Source organism: Trichomycterus rosablanca, chromosome 5 (genome assembly GCF_030014385.1).
Source record: "Trichomycterus rosablanca isolate fTriRos1 chromosome 5, fTriRos1.hap1, whole genome shotgun sequence".
Taxonomy (NCBI): domain Eukaryota; kingdom Metazoa; phylum Chordata; class Actinopteri; order Siluriformes; family Trichomycteridae; genus Trichomycterus; species Trichomycterus rosablanca.
In genome coordinates, this window is record NC_085992.1 from 50573929 (window position 1) to 50600124 (window position 26196).

Genomic DNA, 26196 nt, shown 5'->3' on the forward strand with positions numbered 1-26196 from the left:
ACCCCTCCTCAATTCCAGAACCTGCGCACTTGTATTTTGTGTGGGTGTACTCCCCAAAACCCGAGCGCTTGGATCCCTCCTGCAGCTGTGATCTCTCCTCCAGCTGCGCCTTTGGACGCAAGAACCACCAGAAGAAAGATCTGCTGCGGTCAAAGTAAGTACTTATTGTCCATTAAACCCTAAAAACGTGTCTAATAAATGTAATTTGTGATGTGGCATGTTGGAATGAACTGTGTGTGATGCGCATTTCATGTCACACGTTGTTTCTTATGCTGGTTTTGTGCGCTGATGTTTTTCTGACGAACCCTCCAGTGTTACAGCATTTATGCATGTTTGTATTTTAAGTGTGCAGGGGGTATAAAGTAATAAGCATGGACAAGGGGTATTGGGATCTTAAATCAGGACGCAAATGTTGAAGATTTGCACTAATTAGTAAATCCATTACAAAACCATTCGTGGCCTACTGACTTTGGGACTGCAGGAGAGGCAAACTGTTCAAAATTCAGCACCCACAGGACAGAAGTATAAATCAGAAAAGCCTTTTCTTAAAATTATGTTTTATTTATTGAAGGAAAAGGTTTATTCAACACGTACTAAACATGTAGCTTCAGCGACTGCAACCAAACACTTGGTTAACTGAAGAAATGTGCCACCTTTGCAGAGTTGCTTTAATTTTGCCATGTTAAAAGGCTTTCAGGGGGCGGCACGGTGGCTCGGTGGGTAGCACTGTTGCCTCACAGCAAGTAGGACTAGCAGTTCATGTCCTTTCTGTGTGGAGTTGCATGTTCTCCCCGTGTCTGTGTGGGTTTCCTCTGGGTGATCCGATTTCCTTCCTCAATACAAAGATGTCCAGTTCAGGTTTGCTGGAGATACTCAGAATTGGCCAGTCTTTCGCCCAGTGAACCATACCCACAGCGACCCTGGACAGGATCAAGCGGTGGTAAAACAGACAGTAAACGAATGAAGAAGCTTTTAAGCATAAAGACTTCAACTGTGCCAGCCACTCTAAAACCTTTATAGATGTGGACTTGCTCTTCTGAATCAATGCCTTGTTGTTTTACCAACTGAGCCTGACCAGCCTGTCCGTCCCTATTGCTGAGAAACATCCACAACACCATGATGCCACCACTATCATATTTTAAAGTGAAAACCAAACACGCCACTAAGAATTCAAACCGAAATGTTTGAACAAGGCAGTGTGGCTTCTTTGGTTCTTCTGTTCCAATTCTTTTGACTGAACGAAGCTCGGGGTGTGTTCAGCACCACTGGGATCATCTTGTATCCCTCTAATCTGAGCCCCGCCACGATTGAGGAGAGCGAACTGACACACGCCCCCTCCGACACGAGTGCAGTAGCTGACTGCATCTTTTCACCTCCACGAGGCGAGTTCATATGCGGATCAGCCTTGTGCACGGAGAGCCACACCCTGATCAGTATTATTCCTCGACTGTGTGCAGGCGCCATCAGTCTGCCAGCGGAGGTCGTAACTGCATCAGTTATGAGCTCCCTATCCGGCTACCTATCCTGTATGAACAACAGGCGGATCAATACGCTGTATTCGAAATCCCAGCTCTGGTGTGCTAGCGTATTTTATCACTGTGCCACTTGAGCGGCACATAGTAAGTTCTTTGATTCATTTTAATCCAGACAGTTGACCTTTATGTCTTTATCATACTGATAGACCTTACAAATAGATTTATAGTTGTGCAGTACCTGATAATGAAACAATTCAAATATTTTTTTAGATTTTGAGTATTAACAAACAAGCGAGTAAGTAAGTTCCAGAGTTCCAGATTTGTCTAACAGTACCTGGGTGTAAAAAAGACACACAGGCGACACTGTCCACTGTCAGATGAGCTTTACATCACCATAGGCTTAAACACTGGCGTACCCATACTCCTGTTTTTCACTGTCCATGTGTTCGCCAACGTTTGCCCCCAGGTCTGTCAGTGATCATTAGATTGTGACTGAGACGTCTTTAGATGTAGCCAATCATCACCTCTAATAGTAAAATTAGGAGGCCAGAGCCGCTCAGGTGGTGCAGCGGTAAAATACGCTAGCACACCAGAGCTGGGGTTTTCGAATACATCCGGCTGGGCTGGACGCCTGTTGTTCATAGCGTTAGGGGCAAGTCGGATCATGGATCCTCAAAACAGGTGCAATTACGACCCCTGCTAGCTGATTGATGCCGCCTGCACAGGGCTGAGGAATAATGCCGATCAGGGTGTGGCTCTCCGTACACAGTGCTGATCGGTATATATGAACTCGTGAAAAACGCAGTCTGTACTGAGCACGTGTCGGAGGGGGCGTGTGTCAGTCGAGAGGCGTCCTCAGTCTGGGTGGAGGGTTGAATCAGTGGAGGACGCAATCAGGGTGATTGGACATGACTAGATTAGGGGAGAAAATTGGGGAAAAGGTTGGAAAAATAGAACTTTCTACTTGACCTTCTAGCTTTAAAACACATCATTTAACTGGTCAAGGAACTTAAATTTTTTTTGCTATTTTATTTATGCATTTTTTTTTATCCTTCTTTACTCAATTTAGCGTAGCCAATTCGTTCTTTCGCTGCTGGATACTTCGGTTGTGTCCGAGGAGGGTATATTTGCCTGACACACTCCCTCCGACGTGTGTGCAGTCCACTAACTAGGGATGTAACGATACCCTCTACCCATGATGCGATGCGATTCATGATACTGGGTTCACGATACGATTTTTTAAAAACTAAATGAAATTGAAGACAAATTATGACAAAGTTTCCTTTTATTATTTCTCTTAAATAAAATAAAAGACTGTATTTGTGCTTATCTTTCATTTATCTAAATAATGCATGTCCTTTTATTTCTGAGGTAGCTACAAACTATGCTAAATAATGCTTATTGTGTAAAACAAACTGAAATTACATTTTAAAACATATCCCACATTAAATAAATAAATGAATAAATAATATAAATAAAGAGTAGAGAAGTGTCCTCACATAAATGCATTTGGCTGGAAAATTCCGAACCTGGCAACCCTGTAGTGACGTCAGCCAGGCGAGTTGAATGGCGCCAGCGCCCTCTGCTGTTTCAAGTGAATATCGATTCATCTTACATTAATAACCGATTCGAATCGTGGCACATGTGCACTGATTTTTAACTGTCTTGTGGTGCATCGTTACAGCCCTACCACTAACCACTTCTTATTTGCCTGTACTTGGGTGAAATACAGTACAGTACAGTGCGAGACCCACACACTGATCTCCGTGCCCCTCCACTTTCTGTACAGGTGCCTCAGGATACCAACCAGGGTCCTTGAACAGCCCACTTTGTCTGTTTTTTTTTCACACGGCGGACTTAATGGCCAATTTTGTGCCCGGTAGTGGGCGCCCAGCCGACCCACGGAGTTCAGAATCCCAGCACTGGTGTGCTTGCTTAATATCCCACTGCATCACCTGGGAGCCCCTCAAATTTTACAATTATTTGGACAGAAAATATGTGTTCCAAGCATTTAGAGACAGGATATGCTAGCATGCATTCTTCCTTGTCCAGCAGGGGTGCCAGAGTTGAGTGGGAATTGAATATGTCCAAATTGGAACAATGCACAAGGAGAGAAAAACCCTAAAACTGTTGTGCCATACATACAATTCACAAATACACCGATCAGCCATAACATTAAAATCACCTCCAAGTTTCTACACTCACTGTCCATTTTATCAGCTCCACTTACCATATAGAAGCACTTTGTAGTTCTACAATTACTGACTGTAGTCCATCTGTTTCTCTACATGCTTTGTTAGCCCATTTTCACCCTGTTCTTCAATGGTCAGGACCCCCACAGGACCACCACAGAGCAGGTATTATTTAGGTGGTGGATGATTCTCAGCACTGCAGTGACACTGACATGGTGGTGGTGTGTTAGTGTGTGTTGAGCTGGTATGAATGGATCAGACACAGCAGCGCTGCTGACCTCACTGTCACTGCTGGACTATGAATCGTCCACCAACCAAAAATATCCAGCCAACAGCGCTCCGTGGGCAGCGTGGGCAAGGTCTAGAAGACGACCGACTCAAACAGCAGCAATAGATGAGCGATCGTCTCTGACTTTACATCTACAAGGTGGACCAACTAGGTAGGAGTGTCTAATAGTGGACAGTGAGTGGACACTGTGTTTAAAAACTCCAGCAGCACTGCTGTGTCTGATCCACTCATACCAGCACAACACACACTAACACACCAGCACCATGTCAGTGTCACTGCAGTGCTGAGAATGATCCACCACCTAAATAATACCTGCTCTGTGGTGGTCCTGTGGGGGTCCTGACCATTGAAGAACAACATGAAAGGGGGGTAACAAAGCATGCAGAGAAACAGATGGACTACAGTCAGTAATTGTAGAACTACAAAGTGCTTCTATATGGTAAGTGGAGCTGATAAAATGGACAGTGAGTGTAGAAACAAGGAGGTGGTTTTAATGTTAAACTTTAACTGTATGTTTAATACTACTGGGACGGAGCTTTCAGAGCTACAACTGTAGAAAATATAATCAAATCATGTCTGTATATAAAACATCTGCATTTGTTACTCTTTTAGTGTTAAAAATCCGCTTTAACTAATCATTTATTCAGCTCTTTGTCTTGTCCCCTAATAAAAAAACACTCCAAAGGTCCTGTTTACACAGAGCTTCATTTTTCTGTTTACTAGCAGTTATGTTGAAATCTGTGGCGCTGGGTCTCGCTCCAGAAACACTTCCAGTTTACATTCCACATCCAGCGGTGCCTGCCAGGGACAGAACATGTGGATTTAATTAAACCTCTCTCACTCAGCATGACTTTTCTTCATGGGTCGAGTCCAAGATCCCCCAACCTCCACTGTAAAAACCTCTAGCGGAGAAATAAATGAGGTTAACTTACTTCATGTAACAGCGGGTTATGGGCTCGGTCAGCTGTTCCTCTGTAGAGCTTCTTCTGAACAATACGAACCTGAAAGAGAATATTTGGAAATGTAAAGCAGCTAAATTAAATGTAAGTTGTGGCTCCCCGTGTGTACATTCAGTTACTATTTGATTCGAACCCTGGATCCCAGTGATTGTCAGCTAGTGTAATTTAGCACCGCGCCACCCGAGCACCTAATGAGGAATCGATTAATGATTTATTAGTGCTGGGCGGTTCTTCATACCGTATAGATTGTCCATATATCGCCGTACAGTTAATACAACAGCTGTAGCTTCAATAGGATGCAAATCGTGTAAATTTAGCAGACGCTTTTATCCAAAGCAGGGGCGGCTCGTTCATTAGGGCGATCGGGCGACGCACCACCAAAGGGCGAAAGGGAAGAAATTTTTCTATCACATTCAACCAGTGTTAAACTAGCTCTGAAGGTTCTGGAGTCTGTCTTGCCTCGGAATATCGTAGTCCAATCAGCGTCGAGTTGTGTTCCGTACAGTACAGTAAGAGAAAATCACCCCGCATCGCTCTCATAGACTCTCATGTTAAAGCTCTTTTTTTCGAACTGCAGGCGCTGCAATACATTTTGAATGACTTCCGGAGGGGCTCGCACTTACGTGCCTGCGTCAGACGTAATCGTTCCTTATTTGGAAACTAAAGGTGGTGTTCCGTATTTTTATCAATGGGAGAGAAATGCAGCAGATTAGACTGAGACAGGGTGACAGGTATGAAACAGAAGGAAACTGTTGCTACAGTGGGAATTAGAAAGCGTTTGGTTATTATTTTAAGTAGTGTTCACTTTTAGTCTTAGTAACGCCGTGTGTAGGGCGAAAGTAAAGTAACACAAGCAGGTCCGGCACTTTTCTCACTGCCCCCCTAAGCAACGCAGTCCAGAACCGGGGCTGCATGTCAGTGTGAAGATGGATTATGTAAAAATATTGTTTGCACTATTGAGAAAAAATGTTACATGATGTTCTTTATGTTGTTTTGTCTAAAATATGGTTCTGATTTATTATTATAAAGAATGAAAATAATAAATGTTTAACAGCCTAAATAAAACATTTTGATAATGTTCCCATGATGGTGTAAGACCTGTTATATTTTTTATAGGTGCAACCCCATCCTCCACCCTATGCCTTCCACCAACCCGCCAGCCCAGGGTGTTCCTTATTTCCAGTTCTGAAAGTTGACAACCCTAATTGGAGCAGCTAGCACCTAAAATAAAATGCTGATGAAGACTTTTAGAAGAGCTTTACTTGATTTTATGATTAATGGCAAAGCTGCTCTCTCTCCATGTTCAAAGTTATTTGTGAAGGCAAACTGACAGATGACTTAAGATGTTAATTATTTAAGCTTTAATTTACCCATTGAACGGGTCACCTTGGCCATCATCGCAACAATTGCCCCCCCTGAGAGATTTGGCAGGAGCCGCCACTGATCCAAAGCGACTTACAGCACTGCAACTATACAGTATATTGTCTAAGCAATTGAGGGTTAAGGGCCTTGCTCAGGGGCCCAACAGTGTCAGCCTGGCAATGGTGGGGCTTGAACCAGCAACCTTTGGCTTAGTCCAGTACCTTTACCACTAGGCCACACCTGCCCCTGAGTTAGTTCCACCTGGCCATGATGCGCCGTGCAGATTAGATACAGCTCAGGTAGCGTTAGCATAACAGTGTTAACAGATGAGAGAGGTTTCCTCAATATGGTGAAAGAAATAAACAAAAACAGGCTACAAAAGCCGAAATCATTCATGATCCAATTCAGGGTCACGGTGGGTACAAATTACTGGGCGAAAGGCAGGTAACACCCATGACAGGTCGCCAGGCCATCACAGAGCACACACACACAGACCAGGGGAAACTTTAGTAGCTCCAGTTAACCTGACTGCATGTCTTTGGACTGTGGGAGAAAACCAGAGCACCCGGAGGAAACCCACACAGACACGGAAAGAACATGCAAACTCCACTTAGAAAGGACCCAGACCGCTCCACCTGGGAATCGAACCCAAGACCGTCTTGCTGTAAGGGTCACCATGTTGCCACATGTCGCCACGGTGCCACCAATGACATGAAATCTTCCCCAGACCAAGTGTCCTCTTTTTTTTTGGAAAACTAAAATATGGTCACCCACAAGTTCATTAGGATTGTACTGTAGCTCCGGTGCTAAATTTAATCAGCAAACACGTAGTTGTTAGTTTGATTACAGATGAGTTAGTTCCAAAATCGTGGTTGTTTATTTGCTGAATCAGTGTATTAGATGGAGGATGAAGAGAGGGAGACCAAATATGCACCGGAAGAACCTGCCAAAGAAATGAGGCGTGTCGACAGTTTAGAACAGACTAAAACACTGTAAAATATACTGCACGGTCTGTCGAGCCACGGCACAAACAACGACAGTACGAACGCAGTAACGATCCACACATGCGAGGACACGATTCCTCTACAGACAGTCGAGAGAGAAGCTTCAGATCGATAATTAAAACTCTGGATTCCAGGTTTGTCTTACAGGGAGAAAATACTTCAGGTCAGTCACGAAACCAACGTTATAAGTGAACTAGAAGCGGAGAGATTTAAAGTCGTCCAGTGGTCAGGTTGTACAGCGAAGTTTGCAAACGTTTTATCCATTAAAGGGAGAGCTGAGGGTAATTGTATAATACTTACATATTAACCCTCCTGTTATGTTTACGGGTCAAATTGACCCGTCTTATTATTTGGTACAGTGGTAGCCTAGTGGGTAGAGCTTTGGGCTATCAACCGGAAGATTGGCGGTTCAAATCCAGGATCTGCTATGCAGCCACTGTTGGGTCCTTGAGCAAGACCCTTAACCCTGTCTGCTCCAGAATTTCATTGTACTGTACATCTGTATATGTATATATGACAAATAAAGTATATATTCTATCTTGTTCTTCTATTAATGTTTCAAAATCTAAAAAGATATAGTTAAAAGTATTTTTTGGTATGAAACTTCATTGATTTCACTTATTAAGCCAAGCAGAAGGAGTTAATAATGAGATATAAATAATGATTATTGGGATTTTTTGGTTTCTGACACTTTTGGATAATTAAACATGCCCCGGGTCAAACTGACGAGAAACGAACATAACAGGAAGGTTAAATAAAATAAAAATTTTATTTATTGCAACTGTTTCATGCGTCCTGATTCCATCATATATTGAGTCATTTTGTGGGGCCGAGCAAAGCTTGGTATATAAAACCTTCAGTATATACATGCTGAAATTAAAATGTTAAATATTCTATGTACTTATGACAGTAGAATCAGCCACAGACGTATAAAAAACATACCGTAATATACCGTGAAACCGCCAGAAATACCATAATACACATTTATGGTTGTACCGCCCAGACGTATGATTGATCATTACATATATAAAACCCCATAAAGTATCAGAAAAAACAGCTAAAGGTCATGATGATATTTTACCACGTCTTCAAACCTTTCCAACACAAAAACAGAAATATGTAAGATGAATTACACTGATCAGGCATAACATAATGACCACCTTCCTAATATTGTGTTGGTCCCCCTTTTGCTGCCAAAACATCCTGCAACTGTGATGCTCTGTGTATTCTGACACCTTTCTATCAGAACCAGCATGAACTTCTTCAGCAGTTTGAGCTACAGCAGCTCGTCTGTTGGATCGGACCACACGTGCATCAATAAGTCTTGGCCGCCCATGACCCTGTCGCCGGTTTACCACCGTTCCTTCCTTGGACCACTTTTGATAGATACTGACCACTGCGGACCGGGACACACCCCACAAGAGCTGCAGTTTTGGAGATGCTCTGACCCAGTCGTCTAGCCATCACAATTTGGCCCTCATTCAAACTTGCTCAGATCCTCACGCTCGTCCATTTTTCCTGCTTCTAACATCAACTTTGAGGATAAAATGTTCACTTGCTGCCTAATATATCCCCCCCACTAACAGGTGCCGTGATGAAGAGATCATCAGTGTTATTCACTTCACCTGTCAGTGCTCAGAATGTTATGCCGAGCTCTTACAGACTCTGTGCACACAGATGGAATTTACCCCTCCTTCATTTATTTGCTACCACCATATGCTCTGGGATTAATGAGTCCTGTCTGTCCAACATCCTATTAGGCAACCATCTGTTGCTATTTTGTACAAGCACAAAAGGCTGTTTGACACCCGAGCTTAAAAAAAAACGTATGAAGCCAGAAAATATATTCAGTGACATAACTGTGTTTGGCTCATGGAAGCGGACGGTCTCTGACTCAAGTTTACTGGTATAAACTGGAGCGCAGTCATTTATTTGATGTCAGACAGGATGAATCTGAGATATTTCATGTTTTATCTGCTCAACTTCATCTCATTTATTAATAAACATCCATTCCTGCATTTCAGGCCTGCAACACATTCTCAAAAAAGTTGGGACAGTAAAGCATTTACCACTTAAAAGAGGTTTTGGCACCGAGGAGACCAAGTGATTTAGTGTTTCAGCTTTTATTTTGTCTCGTTCTTCCTCTAAACACGTCTTAAGATTTGTAATGTGTGCAGCAGGTGGTTTTGCATCGTCTTGTTGAAAAATGCTGGACGTCCCTGGAAAAGACGACGTCTTGAAGGATCTCAATGTACTTTTCTGTATTAATGCTGCATCACAGAAGTTTTAATGACCTTTACCAAGGGTACTGACACACCCCCATACCATGACACACCCTGGTACTGACACGCCCCCATACCATGACAGACCCTGGTACTGACACACCCCCATACCATGACAGACCCTGGTACTGACACTGGATGGTCCTTTTCGTCTTTGGTCCGGAGCACACGGTGTCCATTTGTTCCAAAAAAGACCTGGAATGCTGATTCATCTGACCACAATACATGTTTACACTGTGTGATGGTCCATCCTAGATGCCTCCGAGCCCAGAGAAGTCGACGCCGCTTCTTGACATGGTTAACACAAGGTTAACAAACACCCTCCATAAGATCATGTGTTTATTATCGTTTATATGTTTATCTGTTTCAGATGGCAGAGACTCGAGTTCTTCCTGCATTCAAACTGCATCGTCCCTTCAGGTTTTATGATCCTGAGGTGGTAGCGGTAAGTGACTTACAGTTTCACTCTTAAATGTAGCTACAAAACTGACCGATTGACCAAATTCAATTGAAAATTGGGTTCAGTTTGACTGGCCACACTCAGGCACCATGACTGCCCGACCTGTTGAATCTGAACATCAAAAAGCAGCACATGATGCCACGTTCTAAGGAGATTTAAATACACATGCACTCTACCAGTCTGGAAAGTGTAACAAAAGCTCTGGGACTCCAGCGAAACACAGCGAGAGCCATTATCCACAAATGGAGAAAACTTCTAACAGTAATGAACCTTCCCAGGAGTGTCCAGCCTAACAAACACCAGCAAAGAAAAGAACTTGTAAAGAGCTGCAGGCCTCATTCACCTCTGAAACATTTAAATTAGTAAAAAAATGAGTTTTTGTAAACATCACTCTGTTGTTATCTCTCTTTTATTGTAGGTTTTGACGTTGTTATTAGGTCTGTTCCAAATGCTTCTGGGATTTCCAGTTTACTACATGAGTACCAGCATAAAAATGCTGTATATGTGCCCGGTCTTTGTTGGAGCAGCGGTATGTTCCTTATTTAAATTATTTTTATACATATACGGTATATAGGATGATCTACACTGTGGCTAATACTATTGGTACACTCAAACATCACCTTTTATATTTATTTTTTTAAACATCACATTAAGTCATGAAACTGATTGCTTGGTTGATACATCGACAGGCCTCTCAGCGATGGATGGATGGATAGACGAACGGATGGACGGATAGATAGATAGATGGATGGATGAACAAATAGGTTAGATGGATGGATGGATGGATGGATTGGTGGGTGGATGGATGGATGGATGGATGGATGGATGGATGGATGAATGGGTGGATGGATGGATGGATGGATGGATGGATGGGTGGGTGGGTTGGTGGATGGATGAATAAGTGGGTGATTTGGATGGATGGATGGGTTGATAGATGGATGGATGGGTGGATGGATAAATGGGTGGGTGAGTTGATGGATGGATGGATGGATGGATGGATCGGTGATTGGGTCGGTTGGTGGATGGATGGATGGATGGGTGATTTGGATGGATGGATGCATGGATGGATGGAGAGGTAGATAGATAGAGATGGATCGATGGAATTTTTGGCCCCAGTAGCTGAAAAAAAAGAAAAGAAATAAAGATGAACTAATACAAATATACAATATGCATGTATACAATATATGATATGCAAATCAATGCAGAGGATGTGCAATTTGTGTGTCTTATTAACAATGTATACACACATATGTATTATCCATTTCCAGATTTATATATATATATTGGCAGATGCTATTTGCACCCCTGTGTAATCATCCATGTAAGCAGCAAAGTGTACAATTTGCACCCTGGTGTAAGCAGCAATTTATACTATTTACACCCAGGTGTAAATATCACAAGATTACAAATAATTTTGCTATTTTTTTTATATTATTTTCAGATTGTATTATTTACATTATACATTATCTACACTCAGGTGTAAAATAGCAATATATACTGACATGCCAAAAGTGTAAATGTAAATGTAAAAAAAGTCTTGGTACAGGAACTAGTATCATGTTAGGTACTCCTTTAGCCTGGCTAAGTGCAGCAGGCATTGGTTCCACAAGTGGACGGAAATATCTGGAGGGGTGTTGACCTGTGCCATCTGGATAGCCACCCACAGGTCAGTATTTGTAGGTGCAGGATCTCTGGTCCCTCTATGACATATTCCCAGTACATGTGACACTGGGACCCACCACCCGTCTGGTACCCACAATCTTGCCTCACTCAAACTCCATTAATTTGCATCGCCTTGCCATGAGCACACTGGCCAGTGGTCAGCCTTACTTACAAGATAATACCTCACAACTTGGGCATTCCCAAGTCGTCCCCAGGTAACGCCACTTCATGATCAATTTACTGCTATCTCTTGACCTTTAGCATGTCCATGTATAGTGTTTATATACTGGTGTGAAACTGAAAAATATACAACCTGAAGCAAACAGCAATTTATACATCCATGTGTAAAAAGTTTCTGTTAAGCTGCTTTGTGACTATGAGGCTTGTCACACATAAAAAAAAGTACATTTAAATTAGCAGTGGTGACACTGATAATTCCAAAGAGCTTTTGTTGGAAGTGTTCAAACTTTCAAAGTGGCGCTTTTTCTGCAACTCCGCCCTACAGCAGAGCAGTCGTTGGTAGACATGCGCAGTTGAGTTTGTTTGCTCTTTTTCTTTTTGGGGTACGAATAGCTGTACTGTGTGGGGAATGCTATGTGTACCCGGGTGCAAATAGACACTCCGATATATATTATATTTTTTAAATATTCTTTTCATCTTTGAGCAGCATGTGACTGTGGGATCGTTTGCGTTGGCATGTGAAAGAAATCCCAGCAAGCACCTGGTAAGCTTTTATTTTTATTAGTAGAAAATATTATGTTTTTTTATTCATTCATTTATTGTCCCCAAACGATTACTAAGAGTAGCCATGAATTAAACATTGGTGGTGGTGGGGGGAGTTCCTGCAATTCTACATTTACATTTTCAGCATTTAGCAGATGCTTTTATCCAAGTGAGAGGAACACAATAAGCAATTGAGGGTTAAGGGCCTTGCTCAGGGACCCAACAGTGGCAACTTGGTGGTGGCGGGGCTTGAACCGGCAACCTTCTGTTTACTAGTCCTGTACCTTAACCACTGAGCTATCACTGGCCCAATTCTAAAACATTAATGGGTGTTGATTAGTATTAACACTAATGGATGCTAATATTGGTGCTCCAGTCATTATGTTTTCCTCTGTGTTTTGCTTTCTTCTAGATGAAGAGCTGTTTGTATTCTGTGTTTTTCGGTCTGCTGGTGGGAATAAGTGCCATCGCTGTCTATAGCTACGCACTGGATGATATAAAGTCCATGGAAACGTGCAGTCCAGATGAGATGTACAGCTGTCCCAAAGCTAAATTTGTTGTGAGTTTCTGAACCTTTAGGCATGTGGGCTCTGTTCTGAATGCAAGCAGAATCTATTTTTTAATAGTTACTAATAGTTGGTTTTGTATCACACCTCTCATCTTTTGTCCATCAGTCTCCAATCTCTAAACAGCAGTCAACATTCATACCTGTAGCATTAATGTTATGATGTACAACACAAAAGTTTGCATTATTATTTAGGTTTTAGAGCCACATACAGCAGCTTTAGTGATTTTTATACATGAAGATTCCAGGATTAGACCAGTTTCTGACATTCTAAGCCGGTCTATCACTGTAATAATGCCATATGGTCACATAGACGTGTAAATGAAAGTCAGGATTTTACAGAGGTGATGTTACATACTTTTAATTATGACTATGAACCTTTTATAATGTATTAATGTATAATATAAGTTTATAATACAACCCAAAATCAGAAGTTGGTGCAGCATGGAGTTTCTTCATTTACTTTGACTTTTATTTGATGTCAGACAGGATGAACCTGAGATATTTCATCTTTTATCTGCTCAACTTCATTTCATTTATTAATAAACATCCATTCCTGCATTTCAGACCTGCAACACATTCCAAAAAAAGTTGGGATGGGGGCAGTTTAGGGCTAGTAATGACGTGAAAACACTAAATAATGATGTGATACCAAACAGGTGATTGTGATCATGGTTTGGTACAAAAGCAGCATCCAGGAAAGGCTGAGAGTCTCTGATGAGTAAAGATGATCAGAGGATCCAGTTTGTCCACAAATGTGTGAGAAAATGATTGAAATGTTTAAAAACAATGAACCTCAAAGAAAGATTGGAAGGGATTTGCATGTTCTCCCTCTACAGTGCAGAATATCATTAAACCATTCAAGGAATCAGGAGGAATTTCAGTGTGTAAAGGTCGAGGGTGCGAGATTAATCTGAACGCTCGTGATCTTCCATCCCTCAGACGGCGCCGCATCAAGAACCTCCACTCAACACTAGCTGATATAACCACATGGGTGAGGGATTAGTTTATCAAACCTTTATCAAGCTCTACAATACAGAGTTACTGCACAAATGATACTTAACACTTTACTGTGCAAAAAAAGAAGCCTTATGTTAACCATGTCCAGAAGCGGCGTCGACTTCTCTGGGCTCTGAGGCATCTAGGATGGACCATCACACAGTGGAAATGTGTATTGTGGTCAGATGAATCAGCATTCCAGCTCTTTTGGAAAAAATGGACCCGTGTGCTCCGTACCAAAGACTAAAAGGATCCAGACTGTTATCAGCAAGGCGTGGGGTGTGTCAGTACTAGGGTCTGTCATGGTATAGGGCGTGTCAGTACCAGGGTCTGTCATGGTATGTGGGTGTGTCAGTACCAGGGTCTGTCATGGTATGGGGGTGTGTCAGTACCAGGGTCTGTCATGGTATGGGGGTGTGTCAGTACCAGGGTCTGTCATGGTATGGGGTGTGTCAGTACCAGGGTCTGTCATGGTATGAGGGTGTGTCAGTACCAGGGTCTGTCATGGTATGAGGGTGTGTCAGTACCAGGGTCTGTCATGGTATGAGGGTGTGTCAGTACCAGGGTCTGTCATGGTATGAGGGTGTGTCAGTACCAGGGTCTGTCATGGTATGGGGGTGTGTCAGTACCAGGGTCTGTCATGGTATGGGGGTGTGTCAGTACCAGGGTCTGTCATGGTATGGGGGTGTGTCAGTACCAGGGTCTGTCATGGTATGAGGGTGTGTCAGTACCAGGGTGTGTCATGGTATGGGGGTGTGTCAGTACCAGGGTCTGTCATGGTATGGGGGTGTGTCAAATGGTAAATCTGGTAGCTGTTCCAACTTTTTTTGGAATGTGTTGCAGGCCTGAAATGCAGGAATGGATGTTTATTAATAAATGAAATGAAGGTGAGCAGATAAAAGATGAAATATCTCAGGTTCATCCTGTCTGACATCAAATAAAAGTCAAAGTCAATGTTAGAAACTTTGTGTTTTTATTTTATTTGCATTTTCCATACTGTCCCAACTTTTTCTGATTTGAGGTTGTACAATATATTACAGATTTAAATAAATATGGTTAAAGGTTGTTGTTGTTGTTATTTTTTACAGGACTATTTCTGCTCCATCACAGCGCTGCTCCTGGTTTATGACATGGCTGCTCTGATTCTCCAAGGTTTCCTTTCATTTTCAGCTATAAAGGGTCTAAAGATGAACTGAGTTAAACACACACACACACACACACACACACACACACCCACCCACACACACACACACACACACACACACACAAACATGTATTCAGAATGATGGAAACAATATTTACCCCTTTTATGATCACCTCTGCTGTTTTAGATTCATATAATAGGAACCAACATATTCATCTGTAACAGCCGTTTATCTGCTACTCTATCCTGCAACTGCTCAGATCCGGGTTTGAATCTTAGCGATGCTATGAGCCGGCTGGGCGTCTGCACAGACACGATTGGCCATGTCTGAGGAAGTGGGGGGTGGCTGAAACCTTGAGATGGATTGACACTCTGTCCAGGAAACTGGACACACTGTGACCCTGATTAAAAAGCTGTTGATGAAAATGTAAATGAAACCCTTGATTACTCACTAACTGTGTAACCAGATTTATTTAATAAGTCACTTTAGCTAATAGTCAGGCCATGCCAGACGTCTAAAATATAAATCACACATATCTCAAATCTTATCATCAAATTCAAACAGTCACTATCAACTAGGGCTGGGTGGTATGACCATACATTTGTATCGTGGTATGTATTTATTTGTGTATGACCGGGACGTTTTATACATCTGTGGCTGATTCTGTCATAAGTACATAGAATATAAAACATTATAATTTCAGCATGTGTATAATGAAGGTTTGAGACTATAAGCTGCTCGGACCCACAAATCGACACGATATATGATGGGATCAGGACGTGTAAAACAGTTGCAATAAATACAACTTTTATTGTTTATTTAATATGTAAGTATTGTACAATTCCAATCAGCTCTCACTTTAATGGATAAAACAACGTTTGCAAACTCCACTGTACAACTTGACCACTGGTCTGTTGTAGAAAAGTGGACGACTTTAAATCTCTCCGCTTCCAGTTCGCCTCTAACGTTGGTTTAGTGACTGACCTGAAGTATTTTCACCCCGTAAGACAAACCTGGAATCCAGTGTTATAATTATCGCTCTGAAAGCTTCTGTCTCGACTGTCTGTACAGGAATCGTGTCCTTGTGTGTGTGGATCGTTACAATGTCGTTGTTTGTAACAGTCGTGGCTCGACAGATCGTGCAGTATATTTTACAGTGTTTTAGTCTGTTCTAAACTGCCCACACGCCTCATTTTCTTTGGCAGGTTCTTTCGGTGCATATTTGGTCCTCCTCTCTTCATCCTCCATCTGTTTTTGTTTTTTGTTTTTTTTTCTAACTAGTGAGCTGTATCTAATCTGCACGGCACTCCATAGTGCGTTTAGCGGCGAACAATATTATATGATCTACTACCTACTGAAGCCTACAGCTGTTGTATTAACTATGTTATGGTATGGCGGTATATGAAAAATCCATACCGTATGAGGAATCAAACCGAATGTACTGTCATACCCCCAGCTCTACTGTCAAGTATTTACAGGAACGCTATGTATCATGGATAAAGAAAAGCCATTTCTAAAGCCGAGACTCCACTGAATCACAGTGAGAGCAATTGTTTTTAAACAGCTTAGCAAAATCTAAAGATGGATAGCCTCAGATAAGGTCAGTGCTAAAGACTCAACAAGAGACAAGCAATAATAAGATTCATAGATAGGTTAGAAGGAGTAAACAACGTCTAGTGTTTAATATAAATAAATATCATCAGCAGCTTTAGAATGAGCTGATATTATATAGACAGACAAACTCAATCAGGCATTTCACAGTAAGAACATTAGCTATGTCTAAACATTATGGCTCCCTCTAGTGTTCATCATGAGGAGTCACATTAAAAGGCTGAAAATTCCTTGTTAAAGCTGAGCCAGCATGACTTGTCATTATTAAGTGAACCATGAATTTAACTCTTTAAGAATTTCGGACACTAATTCTACTTGGATTTAGGAGAATATCACGTGACTGAGCTACAGTTAAAGTGTCATTGGGTTACACAGCAGAACAATCAACAATAACGAAGTCAATAAGCAAATCATTGTGGTTTACAAAACATGGTTTTTACACCGATCAGCCATAACATTAAAACCACCTCCTTGTTTCTACACTCACTGTCCATTTTATCAGCTCCACTTACCATATAGAAGCACTTTGTAGTTCTACAATTACTGACTGTAGTCCATCTGTTTCTGTACATACCTTTTTAACCCCCTTTCATGCTGTTCTTCAATGGTCAGGACCACCACAGAGCAGGTATTATTTAGGTGGTGGATGATTCTCAGCACTGCAGTGACACTGACATAGTGGTGGTGTGTTAGTGTGTGTTGTGCTGGTATGAGTGGATCAGACACAGCAGCGCTGCTGGAGTTTTAAACACCCCACTGTCACTGCTGGACTGAGAATAGTCCACCAACCAAAAATATATCCAGCCAACAGCGCCCCGTGGGCAGCGTCCTGTGACCACTGATGAAGGTCTAGAAGATGAGCGACTCAAACAGCAGCAATAGATGAGCGATCGTCTCTGACTTTACATCTACAAGGTGGACCGACTAGGTAGGAGTGTCTAATAGAGTGGACAGTGAGTGGACACGGTGTTTAAAAACTCCAGCAGCGCTGCTGTGTCTGATCCACTCATACCAGCACAACACACACTAACACACCACCACCATGTCAGTGTCACTGCAGTGCTGAGAATGATCCACCACCTAAAAAATACCTGCTCTGTGGGGGTCCTGACCATTGAAGAACAGCATGAAAGGGGGTTAAAAAGGTATGTACAGAAACAGATGGACTACAGTCAGTAATTGTAGAACTAAAAAGTGCTTCTATATGGTAAGTGGAGCTGATAACATGGACAGTGAGTGTAGAAACAAGGAGGTGGTTTTAATGTTATGGCTGACCTGTGTAAGCCGCGTGTACAATAAGCTTTGTTTAATGATACAATAATAAAGGAACAATTACTATTTTACAGCAGTGTATAATAAAGCATCCTAAATAAAAGTGTAACAGTTGCTTATATTTTATTACATTTTTAATAAAAAGAACCTTTTAAAAGTGAGTCTGTGTGCTACTATACAAACTACATACATACACTGATGAGGCACAACATTATGACCACCTTTCTAATATTGTGTTGGTCCCCCTTTTGCTGTCACATACGCAACAAACTGTGATGCTCTGTGTACTCTGACACCTTCCTATCAGAACCAGCATGAACTTCTTCAGCTATTTGACCACACGGGCCAGCCTTTGCTCCCCACATGCATCAATAAGTCTTGGCTGCCCATGATCCTGTCGCCGGTTTACCACTGTTCCTTCCTTGGAGCACTTTTGATAGATACTGACCACTGCAGACCGGGACACACCCCACAAGAGCTGCAGTTTTGGAGATGCTCTGACCCAGTCGTCTAGCCATCACAATTTTTCCCTCGTCAGACTCGCTCAGATCCTCACGCTCGTCCATTTTTCCTGCTTCTAACATCAACTTTGAGGATAAAATGTTCACTTGCTGCCTAATATACCCCCCCCACTAACAGGTGCCGTGATGAAGAGATAATCAGTGTTATTCACTTCACCTGTCGGTGAAAATGCTAGTGGCTTTATAAACCTCTCCACGTATTTAATGCATTTCCTTACCCCCACTCCCTAAATTAATCAATGTGGATTTGGGGTCTTTACTTTATATAGCCTATTAGCGTAAAAATTTTTTAATGCTCCTGTATAGTTTCAGATGTAGTGCTTATGTGTCTTTGCAATGGTAAACTTTATTTAACTATTTTAGAACAGGCTTTTACACTAGTGGTCATGATGTGATGACCAGCGACTGTGGCACCAGATGTAACCCCACACCTGCGATGTTTAAGGGAATTAACCTAATAGCAGAAGACTTAGGCTGAACAATAATAAAGCTTGAGATTAATATAAAACAATGAAACAAAACCAAAGCTGCAGCTCAATATGGAACTGAGAAAAGAAAATACAGGCTGCTGAACTCACTGGAGCGGAAACACTGCCCTCCACATGATCACTACAAAACAAGGACAACAAAGGGACAGCACCGGAGAAGAAAGACTGCTCCAGCTTACTGGTCTACTAGCGAGTTAAAAACTACGAGCTCTTAATCCGGGTATCACTGGCATACTGGAGTTTTTGTGTGCATTCTGCTTACCGATATGCAACAGATGCTAATATGACACACGCATGCAATGTATTATATATTTGAAATATAGCCTTCAAATGACCCTCCAGGGTTTTCTGTAACTTCTACACCTGCACCATTGACAGCATCATAACAGGAAACATCACAGCCTGGTTCGGAAACAGCACCAAGCAGGATAGGCAGAGGGTGATGCATTCATCTGAGCGCATCATCCGGACCGAGCTTCCTGACCTACAGTCCATATATAGGAAACGATGCTGGTCAAGGACCAAGAAGATGGAGTCTAGAGTAGTTTTTGAGTTTTTTTTGTGTATTTAATGGTGTGTTATGCAAACTATTTATACTAGACTCTATCCAAACCCAATGTAGTATGCACAAATCCAGCATTTTCAGTACTGCAAAGATATGTAAACCATATGCTACATGGGCCATGATTCACAGCATGTTACAAGAACTCACAATGCACTATTTATGGTGCCATTATTTATCATATGCAACGTGGCAATTTAATCGACTTCAAGTGAATTGAACCGAGTGTTGTACAAACAAAACAATCAATTTTGCATACGGAAACTATACGGTGTGCTGATATGGGACCAGTAAGGCCTGTGCAGTATATAATTGTAATTATTATTATAAGCACTAGGTAATAATTATTAGAAATAATAATAATAAGGAATCGACTTATACGAGTGGCTCAGTTGGAAGCACTGTTGCCTCACAGCAAGAAGGTCCTGGGTTCGATCCCCAGGTGGGGCGGTCTGGGTCCTTTCTGCGTGGAGTCTGCATGTTCTCGCCGTGTCTGCGTGGGTTTCTTCCGGGTGCTCCGGTTTCCTCCCACAGTACAAAGACATTCAAGTGAGGTGAACTGGATATATTAAATTGTCCATGACTGTATTTGACATGGGGTGGCACTGTGGCTAAGTGGGTAGCACTGTCGCCTTACAGCAAGAAGGTCCTGAGTTCGATCCCCAGGCGGGGCGGTCTGGGTCCTTTTTTTGCTGAGTTTGCATGTTCTCCCCGTGTCTGTGTGGGTTTCCTCCCACAGTCCAAAAACATGCAGTCAAGTTAATTGGAGACACTGAATTACCCTGTAGGTGAATGGGTGTGTATGTATGTGTGTCTGCCCTGCGATGGACTGGCGCCCCGTCCAGGGTGTTACTGTGTGCCTTGCGCCCATTGAAAAGCTGGGATAGGCTCCAGCACCCCCCCAACCCCTGGTGGTTAAGGTACTGGACCAGTGAGCACTGTAACTGTACTGTAAGTCGCTTTGGATAAAGGCGTCTGCTAAATGCTGAAAATGAAAATATAAATGTGAGTGATTGTATTTGACATTAAACTTGTGAACTGATGAATCTTGTGTAACGATTAACTACCGTTTCTGTCACGAATGTAACCAAAGTGTAAAACATGACGTTAAAAACCTAATTAACAAATAAATAAAATCGACTTATACATGTGATTCCATGTGGGACAAGTGTGGCCTAGTGGTTAAGGTACTGGACTAGTAATCCAAAGGTTGCTGGTTCAAGCCCCACCACTGCCAGGTTCCCACTGTTGGGCCCTTGAGCAAGGCCCTTAACCCTAAGTTGCTTAGACTGTATTCTGTAAGTCGCTTCGAATGTAACCAAAGTGTGTAAAACATGACGTTAAAGCGGACAAAATTGGACAAAAGCGCCTGCTAAATGCCAAAAATGTAAATGTAAATGTAAAAGATTCCTCGATTCATTGAATCAAATTCAAAGTACAGTACTGTAAATGAATCAGAATCGGAGTCGACTCCTGATTCGGACAGTTAGAGATAATGGAACGTTCTTGTCACTTTAGGGCTTCCAGTGAGTCAGCTGAGGCGATGGGCGATACCAATACGAACGAACAATTCACTCGCTCTTAAAGGCTTAATATGGTTATAAAAGTATTACTAAACCTTAATCAGAAGTCAGACATTGTTATATAATAGAAGTGTATTAAAATGAATAACAATTGAGTTTAAAACGAAAAAAAGATGTAGGTATACACCCCCCCAGCCAGCGATGTGAGTGGAATGTGCCGGAATATGGCGGCGTTATCTGTCAGCAAGAAGTGAAACTTTGAAAGAGAAGATTGAATATTGTGATAAAAACGGCGTTTTCTGTTTAATCTCTTCAGCTTTACGTGTGCGTTATCGTACTGGAACTAATCCGGACTGTACTTTCCGTGGTCGCGTTCGCTTTCACGCGTTATATGTCGGTGTTTGGTGTGTGTGTGGCTAAAGCTAATTAGCCTCGACACGGCAGTAAAGTGTCCGTCCGGCTGCGGAACTGCTGTTTAACACCGCGGAGCGATCGGCGTTTCGCTAATTAATAAATCATTTACCCGCAGAGGCGCCGATAATCACACGTATGTGTATGATTTACGATCGAGCATTGCGCTTCCGTGTTCGCTGTACGTCACTGGCCTTCGGTTCAGCTCGGATGTTGATCGATGTGCTTTCTGCTTCTGATCACAACAGTCTGATTTGCTAGCACTGTGTAAGTATCGTTCTATTTTATTTATTTAAATATTAATATATTGTTGTCATAAATAAGCCACAACCATGTTACAACACGCACTCTTTATATAGCAGCTGTTCTGAGAAAAATAGTGCTCGAAGTTTAATCGATAATCGACAGAGAAGGCATTATTCGATTAATCGTGTTGATTAAAAATTCTGTTAGTCTTTGCCCACAGCTCACCCTTTATTCCAATCGAGAGTGAAGTAGTGTGGGCTCTTCCATAACCCCCCAAAAGAGGAGAACATCCGACCCCAAAAAGGAGGGCATCAAACCCCCCCCAAAAAAACATCAGACTCCAAAAAGGAGGACATCAGACCCCAAAAAGGAGGGCATCAGACTCCAAAAAGGAGGGCATCAGACTCCAAAAAGGAGGGCATCAGACCCCAAAAAGGAGGGCATCAGACCCCCCCCCCCCCCCCCCCCCCCCAAAAAAAAAACATCAGACTCCAAAAAGGAGGGCATCAGACCCCAAAAAGAAGGGCATCAGACCCCAAAAAAGAGAACATCAGACCCAAAAACAGAGGGCATTAGACTCCAAAAAGGAGGGCATCAGACCCCAAAAAGGAGGGCATCAGACTCCAAAAAAGAGAACATCAGACCCAAAAACAGAGGGCATTAGACTCCAAAAAGGAGGGCATCAGACCCCAAAAAGGAGGGCATCAGACTCCAAAAAAGAGATCAGACCCAAAAACAGAGGGCATCAGACCCCAAAAAGGAGGGCATCAGACTCCAAAAAAGATAACATCAGACCCAAAAACAGAGGGCATTAGACTCCAAAAAGGAGGGCATCAGATCCCAAAAAGTAGGGCATCAGACTCCAAAAACAGAGGGCATCAGACCCAAAAACAGAGGGCATCAGTCTCCAAAAAGGAGGGCATCAGACTTTAAAAAAGAGGGCATCAGACCCAAAAACAGAGGGCATTAGACTCCAAAAAGGAGGGCATCAGATCCCAAAAAGTAGGGCATCAGACCCCAAAAAGGAGAACATCAGATCCTGAAAAGGAGGGCATCAGATCCTGAAAAGGAGGGCATCAGACTCCAAAAAGGAGAACATCAGACCCCAAAAAGGAGAACATCAGATCCTGAAAAGGAGGGCATCAGATCCTGAAAAGGAGGGCATCAGACTCCAAAAAGGAGAACATCAGACACCAAAAAAGGAGGGCATCAGATCCTGAAAAGGAGAACATCAGATCCTGAAAAGGAGGGCATCAGATCCTGAAAAGGAGGGCATCAGACTCCAAAAAGGAGAACATCAGACACCAAAAAAGGAGAACATCAGACACCAAAAAGGAGAACATCAGACACCAAAAAGGAGAACATCAGATCCTGAAAAGGAGAACATCAGATCCTGAAAAGGAGAACATCAGACACCAAAAAGGAGAACATCAGACACCAAAAAGGAGAACATAACAGTGGGTAGTCAGGATCATGTCTACAGCACATTTAACAACATTTATTTATTATTTATTTATTAGGATTTATTAGGTTACATTCATGACAGGAGGACGGCTCGGTGGCTCGGTGGGTAGCACTGTCGCCTCACAGCAAGAAGGTCCTGCGTTCGATCCCCAGGCGAGGCGGTCCGGGTCCTTTCTGTGTTGAGTTTGCATGTTCTCCCCGTGTCCGCGTGGGTTTCCTCCGGGCGCTCCGGTTTCCTCCCACAGTCCAGTTAGAACCGTCCGGCAGAACGTGCATCTCTGGCTTTATATTTATGTGAAACAGCTTCAGTTTGGAGAACAAGGAGCACAAAAGCAGAAACAACACAGAACATCATGATCTGACGTGGGTCTCATGACCGTGTCGTGTACCATAGTGCAGACTACAAGAGCTGGTCAAAACAGGTTAAAGTCAAAAGATGGTCATCATGTATCTCACAGCAGTAAATTCACTGAATTCTGCAACTGCTATTTTTCTGTTATTACTCAACCCTTACTTTGTGTTTTTCTGATCTTGTATACTGTAGACCCTTGACTTACGAATGTAATTGGTTCTGAAGTTCTGTTCTTAAATCAAAATGTTCGTTAGTTAAACCTATTTTTCCCCATAAGAAATAATGTAAATAGAATTAATCTGTGCCAGACCTTCCAACCCCCCCCCCCCTTACCCCTAACCTCTCTAATGTCTTAAATGCTCTTTTTTGTTATAAATATGAGCATATTTTCCCTTAAATCTTAAATTATAGAATAGATATTCCTGTAATAAACAATAATAAACAACAATACACAGTAGTACTGTACTGTACATAAACACACATCACATTTCAGTACAGTACGTGTGCTGTATCATACACCATAATAAATTTCCTTCTTTATATATAAAATGTATCTTCCAGAAACAACAATAACTCTCATATTTCTCTATTATTTCCTTCTTTATTTCAGTAGTGTTGTATTTTCTAGGTGTAATTGCACGAAAGAAAGAATACTTTACTGAGCCGACTTCCTTCTTCTCTCTCACTCACTGTCCCCTCTGTCTGATACACAGTGACACCTACTGGCAGGAGTAATTATACAACAACAGATAGTAATAGATTTGTTCATTTTCTCACCACTGCGCTTCCTCTGCACCTTCTCTGGAGGCATTTTAATATTGAATTTTACAAAATATAAAGAAAACACAGAAAAAAACACCGTCAGTTGTCCGAATGTTCGCTCACTGTGAGAGAGAGAGAAATGGTCAGAGTCAACTTGTTTCGTGACGTCACGTGTTTCGCGAATTTCGGTTCGTAATCTGAAATTTGTTCGTACGTTGAGTTGAAAAAGATCGCTCGTAACCCGAAATGTTCCTATGGTAAACCGTTCGTAACTCGAGGGTCTACTGTATATTGTGGAACAAAATATCAGCTGGTAAACGGACACGTTTCTGTCCTCGTATCACTCAGCCCTGAAAAAGGCAAATGAAGTATAAACTGGTATCAAATTGGCTGTAGGGGAATCTGAATGAAAAACAGTCAGAGAAATTTACTTATACTTACTGGGATTTGCTCTGCCTCTTAAATATTTGCATCATTATTTAGATAAATAAAAGATAAGCACAAATACAGGAAATTAATTTCTTTTTTAAAGAGAAATAATAAAATAAACTTTGTCATAATTTGTCTTCAATTTCAGTTTTAAAAAATCGTATTGTGAATCGCATCGTGGGTAGAGTGTATCGTTACATCCCTACTGATGAATCTTGTGTAACCAGTAACTACCGTTTCTGACATGAATGTAACCAAAACATGACGTTAAAGTCCTCGAACGAACTGGGAACACTCATCTACCTGCGCGGTACACTTCTGTAAATATAACAAACATTTAAACACCTCAGTCGATGCACAACAAACACCTAAGCAGTTAACACGACCTCTGACCTGTCTATGCACCTTGTTTATGCACCTTTCCCTTCCCATCCCTTCTCCCCACACTGGAGATGTAGCCTGACGGTGTTTCGTTATACCGTACGACCCCGTATTGTATAATGACGATAAGGTTGAATTGAATTGAATGTAAGAACATTGTGCTTTAATAGGGATTAAAGATGGATCTACCTCAGCTGAGTGAGGCGAGGTCGCAGTAAAATAAGCCAACGCTAAACCACTTAGAGCATTCAGTGTCATATATGCATGAGTAACTAAATAAGACACCAGTAATATGTTTCTCTAGCTCAGACATGAGCTGAAACTGCTTAGGAGACACAGGAGATGTAGAGACATCTGAGCAGCCGGAACACATTACAGTAGTAATCCAATTAGTCCGATTAGACATTTTCAGCCTGGCAACAGTCCTGGCAGGGGATTAAATAATCCTGCTCTCAGACATCCTGCTGTAGTAGACTTTAGAACTCAGTAAGGATTTGGGAATGAATTTATTTAAAATGTAGCTTAAGAATTTGGACTCGCACTGGTTTGAGAAGGCTTATACCTAAAAGTTAGGACACCCCATGAGAACCTTTGTTTTTTTTTAACGTATTCAAACATGAACATTTGAGCTTCATTTGAACAGTACTGAGAGATGGAGCTTATATAACTAAACCAAATAATGTTAAAAATGACATTTATTACTATTTAAAATGTCTAAAATTAGAATCCGGTGCACCACATCAGCTGTAAGGATTAGAACATCGTTAGAGAACACTGGAGTCTTATTTAAACCTCAGACGTTAGTTTGGTTTGCTCTTGATCGTTGAAGTGAGTGGTATCACCAAGGTGAGATCTAAAGAGCTCTCTGAGGCCTTCAGAAAGAAGCTTGTAGATGCATATGAGCCTGGGAAGGGATTTAAAACGATCTTAAACAGTTAGAAATCAGCCGTTCCACTGTCCGGAAAATCATTTAAAACAACTGCCAGGATGGTCAGGTCAGGCCGTCCTAGCAAGTTCAAGATGCATAAAGAAGCTCCAATAATCCTACAATGTCTTC

The 26196-nt window shown here is 42.0% G+C and overlaps 1 protein-coding gene across 1 annotated transcript; it reads left to right on the forward strand.

Moving 5' to 3' along the window:
• Nucleotides 1–43: 43 nt before the first annotated feature.
• Nucleotides 44–15935, forward strand: si:dkey-9i23.16 (uncharacterized protein LOC571915 homolog). The gene is made up of 6 exons (XM_062996304.1): nt 44–154; nt 9934–10008; nt 10442–10552; nt 12353–12409; nt 12821–12967; nt 15061–15935. Exons 2-6 carry the CDS (start codon nt 9934–9936, stop codon nt 15166–15168), a joined length of 498 nt encoding a protein of 165 aa, XP_062852374.1. The 5' UTR covers nt 44–154; the 3' UTR covers nt 15169–15935.
• The last annotated feature ends 10261 nt before the right edge of the window (nt 15936–26196 follow it).